Source organism: Lactuca virosa, chromosome 8 (genome assembly GCF_052849685.1).
Source record: "Lactuca virosa cultivar CGN04683 chromosome 8, Lactuca_virosa_CGN04683_v6, whole genome shotgun sequence".
Lineage (NCBI taxonomy): Eukaryota > Viridiplantae > Streptophyta > Magnoliopsida > Asterales > Asteraceae > Lactuca > Lactuca virosa.
In genome coordinates this window covers 109,774,399-109,786,177 of record NC_136433.1, presented here as the reverse complement: position 1 = coordinate 109,786,177, position 11,779 = coordinate 109,774,399, and the positions used below count along the sequence as shown (strand labels likewise).

General features: G+C 38.1%; 1 protein-coding gene across 1 annotated transcript; it reads right to left on the bottom strand.

The window, feature by feature from the left end:
* Window positions 1-5,882: 5,882 nt before the first annotated feature.
* On the bottom strand, window positions 5,883-7,035 carry LOC145132428 (protein TIFY 10A-like). Its single transcript, XM_079067202.1, has 3 exons — window positions 6,792-7,035; window positions 6,344-6,689; window positions 5,883-6,229 (listed from the first exon to the last, which is right to left on the bottom strand). The coding sequence occupies exons 1-3, from the start codon at window positions 6,940-6,942 to the stop codon at window positions 6,118-6,120; spliced, it is 609 nt and encodes a 202-aa protein (XP_078923328.1). The 5' UTR covers window positions 6,943-7,035; the 3' UTR covers window positions 5,883-6,117.
* Between the last annotated feature and the right edge of the window lie 4,744 nt (window positions 7,036-11,779).

The following is an 11,779-nucleotide window of genomic DNA, read 5'->3' as shown; positions in this document are numbered from 1 at the left end:
AGATTAACCATGATGGGGATTTATAGCCCGAGAATAATTGATTTGGTCTTATTTATTGTTCCTTGTTTGGTTATGGGCTTAGGGTGGAATCAATTATTCGACTATCTATTGGATCCGACATTATGTACAATTATGATGCATACAATAAGCAATTTCATCAATTGATACTGATCAGAGTGATTGATCTGAGCGATTGATTTGAGTGATATGTATTAATCATAGTGATGGATTAGTGCATTGGAATAATCTAGGTAATTGATACTGATCCGAGTAATTAATATGATTGATCCATAGATTTTTGAATGAAATAGTTACATTTGTAACTTGAGAATAATTCGTAAAATAAGTGCTACATGATAGATGATTAAGAGTTATGATGCGTGAAATGTTACTAATCAAGAGAATAATATTAGTAGAAACATTGATCGATCTTGCTATTAGAGAAGGATGTTTGTAAAAAAAAGTATCGATTTGTAATTGTCGGGACCTTTTTCCCTACCAATTATAGTCGATTACTAGTGAAGAGATAGATGTAAGAAATATAAATTAAAGACACATGAAGTGTCTAGATATAAGAGAAACTATGTAAGTTGTTTAAACTTACAGAGGATATGAGACATAAGAGTTGTATAATAATTTTGATGAAAATTTGTAAAGGAGTAAAGAGATGAGATGAATAACATATGAGCCTTGAATGAGTATAAGATAAGATGAGAAAACCTGAGATCATATGAGAATAAGAGTGAGATTAGATGAGATAAGAGTAAAGTGAGAGAATGAAATGAGATATATGATGTGAGAAGAGGCAGCTTACCCTAGATTAGTGGCACGAGATTACAAGAGATTCTGAGGACGGAATCTTTTGAAGGGGTGAAGTATTGTAACACCCGGTTTTCGTAACAGATGTTATTTTACGAAATATAGATATTATGAGTTTAGTAAATAAGATAAAGCCTTGAAATGATTTATTTTTAGAAATGATATTTAGCAACAAATAATTAAATAATGTTATAGATCACGTTGAGAGGATTTCGTGGATATAAAGATCATCAAAAACGGAGTCCGTATGAGAAAGTTATGGCTATTTGAAGTTGAGATGAAAGTAAGATGCTATTATGAGAGAGTCAACGGAAGTCGAGTCAAAGGTCAACCTTTGAACATCATGACATGAAATTATGGTTGTCACGGCGTGAAATGTGATGAGTCGACGAGACACGTGTCAAAACCGGGGTTTAACCGTTTGTCACGACGTGACACCTATATGGTCATGACGCGACCAACACAGATTATAAATATGTGCATTTTTGGTGTCATTTGGGGGATTTTTGACACATTTGAGCAGAGATGATGCCCGAGAGTCATTTACGTGATATTATACCGGTAGAGTTATACCGATATACGTGAGATACGGGCTGAGTTACGAGACCGTGTAGGTGTTACCGTGTGACGAGCTGATAGTTAGTAGAAGAGTAAAGCTGAGACTGGAATAAGCCTGTCGACTTACCAGGTGAGTAACACTACTTTAATATCCATAGTTGTGATAATTGTGATGATTATTATATAATTGATTATTATTTAAAATATAAATTGTTGATTAAGAGATTGAGGAAATGTTGAGAAATAGATTATAGATGAGAGATTAGATTATATTAACAGATTAATATTTGATCGATAGATATATTATGATTGGAAGATATAACACATTTGATATATTGGTCATTGAGCATGAGATTTAATATGAGTGAGATACTGATTATTGATTGGACATGTATTTGATAGATAGATTATTACCGAAGAAATGAATCTTTTGATGAAATGATTACATATGTGACAATTATGTGGAATATACATGATTTACATTATTTGTATGATTTATGATTTATTCGATTATGTTTTAGTAGCTGTTATTCACTAAGCCGTGAGGCTTACGTTTTTTTATGATAATCTGTTTTGCAGGTAGATTTATTGTGACACCCAACTCGATCTTGTGCTTGCTGCCAGCACGATCCTTGTGATAACTTCTTGTATGCCAGAGTACCATTGTACACTAAGATTATTTGTAAAACTTTTAAATGATTTTTAATAAAATTGGGTGTACCTTGGTAGAAAAATCTGGGCGTTACACAACTCTTGCTCCTCCTTAAGTAGAAGATTTACCATAATCTTTTAAATTATCATGTTTATACTTGCGTACGTGTATTACAATAAATTTAAAATATCGTCATGATGAGAAGTTTAGTGGTTGAGGTGTGGGATCTACACCGAAAGTTTAAGTTTCAAAATTTATACGTTCAAAATGTTGTTAGTGTATTTACCCTCCATTTGAGGGACCTTGTATCGGGTACGATGTGTGTCATATAGAGGGTGCACTTTATAGTTTATTGTTTAAGATACACCCTATTTGATGTAAGAGGAGTTATAAGAGATGGAGAAATTAAAATCTTTTGAGGTTTGATATCATGTTTGATCTCATAACCCTTGGCTTCTTTCATTAATAACCATGAATATGTAGAGTAGGTACAAACGACTTATTCTCTTGAATGCATACATATGAAAAGTAATTTTCTAACTAATCTTGAGAAAGGAAACTATTAAATGTGACATTGAATTGAAGACCATTAGATGGTTGGCGAACCATTAGCTAGCTGAGTCGTAGCTAATCCATAGTTGATCTGTTGCTAATCTGTAGCTAACCTGTTGTTGATCCATAGTTAATCCGTAGCTTACGAAATGGAGGTTTTGTTTAATTTTGTATCTAGGGTTTATGTGTATGTTTTGTTTATATATGACGACTGATAACTGTGGATTCAATTGTATTGTAACAAACATCATTTTCAAGCTTGTAAATAAGAATACTCTCACTTACCCGTGGACATAGGTCATATTGTCTGAACCACATAAATATTGTATCTTTGTGTGTGTGATTATGCTCAATTTCTTGTTGAGAGAAACTATATACCAATGTTCTAAATAACGTTAAGCGTGACATGGCGGCAAGGTGCCTCAAGTTTTTTCGAGCCGTGGCGAGCCACGTTGTTTGTAAGACATTACTTAAGGAGGCAATTTCATGTTATCCTAACGAACTTATCCCATTTGTTTTAAAAGGTCACTCAGTTTTTTTTGTTTTTTTTTACTGTAAGGGAATGAAGTTCGAGTTTATCGTCTTAAAAGGTCATTATTTCACTTGGTACCGGGTAAACTGGTAAAATATATGCCTTGACCACTGTTTGACCATCTACTGCATTACACCCTCTTGTTTTTAACCTTCTTCTTCACCCCTATTTCTGCTTTTCTTCATCTACATCAACTGGACATATGTTTCTCCACATACGAACTCTACTTCTGTCCCCCAAGCTTCTTCTTCATCTCCATCTCTTACATTGGTGAAGACATTTTAGGCATCTGCTTCTACTTCTTCTCCATCTCCACCATCTGCACATGCGACAGTGGAGCCACCAGAATCGAGGTTGAGAACATGTAGGGAGGTAATGTTCGTTAGGTTCTCTCGTAAAAGAAGCATGCAGATCTCGCCAGAACATCATGCTAATAGCCAGCCAGTGAAATCTTAAACTGAAATGGGTTTGCAGCTTTTGGACCATGCCTCAAGAAAAAATCACCTCGCAGAGACGATTCCTTAATCGCCTTCTTGATAAACATACATTTGAAATATTTTGAGATCAAATATGGTATCATAGTTCAATACATATCGATTGAAGGCAAACGGGCAACAAGCTGCGCCGCTAGCCCTTTCTGGATGGCAAAACCAATTCTTTTGAAAACAACATTTGTGGATCTAGGAGATATGACATTAGAATGCATGACCCGTTGGACTCTATTAAGGAGCTCCACCGCCTCTGGTGCGAGAAAACCAAATATATCGAATGCAAAAGGAACAAACACATGTTGATTTTCTATACATGCATTCTCGTGCTTTACCACTTTGCATGCAGCGACTTTCAAAGCGGCATGCCCAGCTGTGAAACCCCCGCTCCCCAAACCAACGAGAGGAGAGACCCCAGTAAGATCCACACACGTATGCTTCCCTCCTACCCATCCAAAGACCAAAATGTCAGCCGGTCTAAGTGTGGACCTGCCATCCTGCGGGTCCGTCAAAAAGTTCACTGGCGCTTCTTTCTTCACAGAAATACCAGCACGCCGACAAGCATCAAAGATAACATCCCGAACCACATCATGTCTATACTTGAAACCAGGGAGCTCTCTACAATGAACCGTGTGTTCCCCAAAGGTATCCAAACATGCCTTGCGACAAACTGGGCATATCTCGTCAATTGGGAATATGGGAATCATGAGGCGGTAACGAAGGATAGTTCGGTACTCTACAGGAGACATATACTGGCCAAGACCATCAATAGGGATAGTTAGCAGAAAATCCTGAGCATGAGGCGCCCGCAGACACTCAAAGACTGCTTTCTGTCTGACAGTCATGTCGAAGTCGACTTCCATATCTTGGACGATTTTGCTAAAAAGGGCACACGCCAAAGCTTTTTGGGATTTGGGGGGGGGGGGGGTTGTGTCCTTATTAGTGAAACCGCTACAGTCAAATCCCGGAATCGTATCGCGAAGACGATTCAAATTTCTTAATTTGTTGTTGTTTCTTTTCCAATCATTCCTTCACAGACACAATTAAACTCACAAATCTAGGTAAGAACAAAGCAACAACATTTGTTCGATTTCACAACAAAGGGGTGGAGTTTTCTCAATTTCAAATCTAAATCCGTTTTATATTGTTAAATTACATTTATTTTGGTGATTTGAATTGAAAATGGGGTTCCTCCACTAGAAATCGTGTGTTGAGCTGGAGCTTAAAAGATTGCACATACGGTGTTTGACAAAAATCCTAAGTGACTTTTCATTGTTCTTGAGATCTAAGAACACGAGTGTTGCTGTGTTTATATAAAATGGGTGTGTAAAGGGAGTTGTTTGGTGAAAGGTAATGAAGATCTTGAATGGTTTTCTTCCTTATGTTATGGTTATTTAATTGGTAATCCACATGTTAATTGGGAAAACTGTCGTGGTTCAAGATGTAGAGTGTGTTGCTAGAAGGAATGAGGAGGGAAGAGAGGTTGGTGGTGGTAACCTATTATAAGAGGTCAAATGACTTATTTAACAGGTAACATTGACTTCATACCCCTGAAATAAAAAAAAAATAATAATAATAATAAAAATAAAAAGATAAGTGATCTTTTAAAACAAACTGGACAAGTTCGTTGGGCTAATATGACATTTATCCTTAATAATTGTATATATTTTTCTACTACAATTCATTTTTATATACACATATGACTTAAGGCGGCATTTTGTTGAAGCGTGACCTCAAGTACAAACCTTGGATTCAGGATTCACTAACATACTTTTTAGAACCTTGTTATATATACTTAGCTAATACTTTTTTACAATTATTTAAAATCATTACCAAACGAAAAACATTGACTTTCTTTTAAAGTTAAAAACATATACAATAATCATAAATCTTAACGACTCCAAATACAATGTTTCTTCAAATTGATTTCTAATATTGAATAATATGTTGTTTTCGTCAACCATAGCTAACATACTTTTGATCTTGTTTTCTTATTAACGACCCGAAGGCTTGATTATACAAATTGGAGAAATTAAGAACATTAAAAATTAGCAAAGAATGTAAGACATATTCTTTTTTATTTCTTTAATTAATTTATATATTGTTTGGGTCGCTTTTGGAACACTACTAATGGAGTCAAATCTGGCCGAACACCAGAAAGTTAATTTAACATATCATCGAATTAGGTTCCCACTTCCCACTTCCCACCCACATGTTACATGTTTGCATATATGTTTTGATTCAAGAGTCGTGCAAAAATAACACACCAAACAATCGACACTTTTAAAGAATAATAGTATACCTCCATTAACCCCATATCACATGTAAAACTATTACTATTACAATACGTCTCTCATGGCAAGAAAGACGCAAAAACAGGTTAGAAATTTCTGTAGTTAAACCGGACATCCGTAAAAAAGAACATGATTAAAAACATCATCGATCCTAAACGTAATTAACATGCTTGAGCAATTCGTTGAACCATCTTTAAATATGATAACACTCGTACGTTATTATCACCGTTGCAGCTGAAATTGGATGTGTGATTGTGCACCGAGTCCCAGCCACGTCTTGCTATCTTCTTGCTTTGAATCACCTTGCGTTTGGTATGGCGATCGAGCCGTAATTCTGTAATAAATTCGCAAAACAAGCTTTTGTTTATCAGAATCCAATCAAACATGTAAGAAATTAATCGTATGATCGAGTAATTATTAGGTCTTGATTTGTTTGTTCATTAATTACCTGTCTTTCCTCTTCTCCAAGAATCTAGCGAGGGAAGCTTTTCTTGCTATCGGAAGATCTGCAACAACAGGCTGAGGACGTTGAATCTTGATGCTATCATGCACGATATTATTCGAAACTTCTTCTGTTTTTGTGGGTTTCTGGGGAACCCCTTTCCCCGCTAACATCAAGATTTCTTTAACCTTCTCTGGAGCTAAATCATTGAACACGATGACCTGACCGTTATAGAAGATAGTCATCGGTCTTGATTGATTCTGTCCGGCGGTGGTTTGCGGCTGGACAGGCGTCGGTGTGGTTTCAGCCATCGGGAAAAGATTCATGGTGGCAGTTGATGGTGTTGTCCTACCTGAACAAATTTATAAACCATAAAAAATCAATCTTTACCTTCAAGAAACTATGTTTAAATTAAATAATCCAAGAAGAATAATCAAGAAAATAAAAAACTTACCAAGAGTTAGATCTGGGAAAGTGGCGTTTTCCTTCAAGTACTGAGAGAACAGATTACAAGTCTGGGAGAAGCTGGACTTCTCCGGAGCTCTGGACGGCATATTCTGGCCGGAAAATCTACCGGAATCCACAATTTCCGATGAAGTAGACATAATATCAAGAACAAGAACAAGAAAAAGGAAAAGGAAACCCTGCTATGAATCTGAAAACTTAAGCTGTTTAAGTTGAGGAAAGGTGATTAATTGGCTTGTGACATATATAGTGGGTGATGAATCTTGAAAAGCATTGCAATGGAGTCGTGTTCTTGGCAACTTCCACGGACCCACCTTGTCCCCCTTATATTTATTAATCTTTTCATTCCGATATTGTTTACCTCGTGCTACAACGGCAGACCTTTTTTTTTCTGTTCCCATTATACCCTTGTTCCAATCTCACCATTGATTTCTAGAATATTTGTTTATGGCATCATATCAAGGGTCATAATTGGGTGGTTTTAATTGATATAAAATAGATACAACACATGCATAAAAATGGATTATAAAAATATGGTTTGGAAAGAGTGGAAGTCGCCGTCCACCACCCACATGCACAGGGGTAGCAACGCCAAAACACGTTGCTAATTACAAATACAAATATTAAATATTAAATAATAAATAATAAACCCAAATGAAATAGCCACCCATAGCTCGACGCGTGGCCCCTAACCGTGTGGACCAACGCGCAATCACATGCTATATAGTATATATAATACGTACATAAAGTAATCATAGGCATTATGTCTTTCCATGTGGATATTATATATTTATTTATTTATACTGTTAATAAATTACTAATCACAACTTTACTTGGAGATTACTTTGATGTCGGGGTCCTTTTTAATGACTGTAACGCGGCTTGGACACGAACCCATTTCAAATCAAAGAGATCTAATCGTTCAAATTAAAGTCGTTTTCAAGATGAGGAATATGATACAATTTTTTTTTTTTTTTTTTGAAAAATAAGATGTATTAATGGAAGTAAAAAGTAAAAACCGTGTTTATATAAGCACATGCTTCAACAGAAAACTCGTAATATATATGTTCCAATATTCTTTGGATTTTCAATAAAAGGCCCACCCTTATAAAGGTGATTCCAACAAATATCTAAAATTATGTGACTGATAAATATTAATGATAAGTTTGTAATTTACCTACACACGAAAATAGATGGAAACGAAATATTCTAGAAAAAAACCAACATGTTAAAATCAGAACCGTAAATAATAAAGGAAATTGGATCAAATGGTTGGGCATTGGTGGTTTATGAGCGCTTTTAGCCCATCAAGACTTTTATGTAACTCTCCTTCAAGATAGCAAATGCATATGCATGTTGAAGTTAGGTAGCTTTCCTTTATCTTTGACATGTAACATGTTCATGTTGATCTATAATCCATGTATCAACATATATAGCAAATTAAGATGTAGGTTATGGATGAAGGAAAGTTTTGTGTCTTGTGTGACACCTGAAATCTGAAAATGTAACAAGTATCCATGTTAAGAAAACCCTAATTTAGGGTATTGGACCTTATTTAATGATCTTAACTCAACTCTAATCCCTTTTATCTTCAGCTTCCATCCCATTAAACCCTAGATTCAAAACTCTAGCTTTCATTTGAGCATTCTTGAGGTTTTGGTGTGATTTTAGTATGCCTTTGGAGAAGAAATAGATCTTGTTGGAAGCATTGCTTGGCTTGGAGCTTGTGGATCCAAGCTTTAATTATCTTCATCAACTTCCAGGAGGTATAAAGTTTCTAACTTGATGACTCTTTGTGTTAGATCTAGTCTAGGGTATGTTTTGGGTTTATTTTGGTCCTTAGAGTTATCCTTGTGAGTATGAGCTACTCCAAGAGCTTAGAATGTTGGATCTTAGCACTTCTGAGGTTGTGGGTGCATAAAAATGTCATATTGATGGGTTTGGTTGAGTCATGATTAAGTTGGTGTTCGTATTATGGGTTTAGGAGGATAAAAACGGGTTTTGGGTCCCATTAAGGCATGCAAGGGAGTAAAGTTGGCAACTTTATGGTTTAAGACCTTATCTAGGGATCATATATGTGTTTGGACGGCTTGACTTAACCCCATAAGAGCTTAATATGGATTTTGGGCCTCTGATGAGTACGTTGGGCGTACATAGGAGTACGCTCAGCGTAATGCTGGTATCATGCATTGACAGCTTATACGTTGTTCTTCGGGGGTGAATACGCGGGGCGTACGGTTCTGGTACGTAGGGCGTACTCCCTAGGGTGTCCATTTTGGGCCTTTTAGGGTTTCGGCCTTTTTGGGTCATTGAACTTCTGACTTTGGGCTATGAATAGACTATGAGCTTTCTTGGAATTAGGTCCATGATGGTTTTTGGGCCCAATTAGGAAGTTGGACCATATTGGGCCTTGGGATGCCCTCTAGAAATTTAGACCTTTTGAGCAAATGGGTTGGGCCTTGGTTTTAGGCCAAGTAAGAACAAGGGTAAAATGGTCTTTTACTCTGGATGTTGGACAAGTAATTTAGATTCTTGATTATGGATCGAGATCCGGTTATTAATTGGATATTATTTGATGGTGTTAGCGCGAGGATTTTTCGGATCAACAGACCGAGATCTTACTTGAGAGATTCAGCAGCTTGAGGCGAGTTTCCTCACTGTGTTAGCGGGTCGAAGGCACCAATGCCAGCCCATGGTTCATTATGATTAGGATGCTAGTTGTCTGTGTGACTCTGTATGTATGTTTTCTGATATGTTTACCGGGCGGGGCCTGATGATTATATTGTATGCTATTTATCTTTGTGATTTTTATGCATGTGTTTCTTTGTTGTATGTATACCGGGCAGGGCCCGATGCCAGGCGGGGCCTGATTACTGACAGATCTGTTCCGGGCGGGGCCCATTATATGTTTGATATGTATGGTATGTGGTATTTTGGGGAACTTATTAAGCTTTGTGCTTACGGTTTTATGGTTATGGTTTCAGGTACTTCCGGTTCGAAAGGGAAGAGTCCGGCTTGATCGCAACGCATCTGTAACATCCCAAAATTTATAAGTATGATTGAAGGACTTAAGGGTAAATTGAAGAAGGTACTCGACTAGTAGGTATGTTTACTCGTCGAGTCGGAGCGGGTTTTGGTCGCAAGTTAAGTGACCAACTCGCCGAGTCGACAGCTGGACTCGACGAGTTGGTGCTGAAAAGAGAAAACCCTAATCTTAAGGGTTGCACCCTATTTAAAGGACCATATGTCCTCCCTTCAGCCTCCTTATTGCCCTTGAGAGACAGTAAACCCTAAAATCGTGTGAGCTTCCATTGTTAAAGAGATTTGAGCCTTGGAGGAGGAATATTGAAAAGGGAGCTTGAAGATCAAGAGGCTAGCATCAAGGGATTGGTATAGATCCAGAATCTACTTCAACTTGGGCACATTTTGGAGGTAACAAGCTGTTACCTTGACTCTATTGCATTTATATCTATTCAAGAATGAGATTTGGGGGCCCTTTTTGCATGTTAAGGATCTATTTCGGGTTAGGGGTCTAGATCTGAGGTTGCTACTTCAGATCTAGACTTGTCTTGGTCCAGAAACTCACAAAGTATCAGCCTTTGGCTTGTTGGTGAAGCATCCTTGTCTTAAACCTTAGCCCTAGATTGATTTGGGCCTATAACTCTTTGTTTCCAAGTAAAGTTTGCAACTTTACGTGAGAGTTATGCCCTAGAAGAGTGGATCTACGGTTTGGAGCCCATGCATGACTCGAAAAGCCTCTGTATGAATAAAGGACTGAAGGGACTCGACGAGTCTGTTCTTGGACTCGGCGAGTCTGTTGAAGATAGGCATGAACTCGACGAGTTGGAGGAACAACTCGGTGAGTCTGTTGAAGATTGTCGTGGACTCGGCGAGTCTGTTCTTGGACTCGGCGAGTCAGAACGCAAAACCCCAACCTCTTCTGGTTAAGACTCGGATCAGCGAGTTGGACATGATAGGACTCAGATATTGTTGAACTCGACGAGTCATGGGGTGACTCGGCGAGTCGAGTCGTGATATGAGAGTTTTCTGAGTTAGGAACTCGGCGAGTCAGTGGGTTGACTCGGCGAGTAGGGTCAATCAGAAAGGTTGACTTTGGCCAGGACTTTGACTTTGACCAGTTTGACCTTCAAGGGTATTATGGTAATTCAGATATTTATGTCAATGGATCATTGATGGCTATAGGTATTGGAGTTTGGGGCAGTGCTTCGGGATTGTGCTTTCGCGGTTCGGCTTGGCAGTTGCAAGGTGAGTTATCCTCACTATACCCAAGGGTCTAAGGCACCAAGGCCGGCCCTTTGATTTGTTATTTGAGATAGTTACTGCTGTGTTATGTTAGTTGGCATTCTGGTAGATAGGATGCCTATATGATGGTATGCTCTGTTAGATCGGTATTCTGATAGATTGGATGTAGCTATGCTTAGTGACCTGTAGTTGGTCTGACTGTCTGTATGCTGGTAGGAGATTACCTGTTATATGTGCACGTGTTGAGCAGTAGTAGAGGGTATTCCATCCCGGTAGGATAATAGGGCCCTAGTATGTTGTCTTGTAGACTGTTATATGATTATTTAATAGGTGCAAATGTTTGCTAGTATGTGGGCATTCCAACCCGATGGTTGAGGGCCTGGGGTATTCCATCCCGAGGGATGATTGGACCCATTGTAGTTATTGTATGTATAGTAGGTGGGCATTCCAACCCGATGGATAGGGTCAGGAGTATTCCATCCCGGTAGGATGATTGGGCTCATAGTAGGTGGGCATTCCAACCTGATGGTTGAGGGCCTGGGGTATTTCATCCCGATGGATGATTGGACCCGTAGTAGTTATTGTATGTATAGGTGTGTGGGCATTCCAACCCGATGGTTGTGGGCCGAGAGTATTCCATCCCGATGATGATTGGACTTGTAGTATGTTGGCATTCCAACCCGATGGTTGAGGGCCTGGGGTATTCCAACCTGA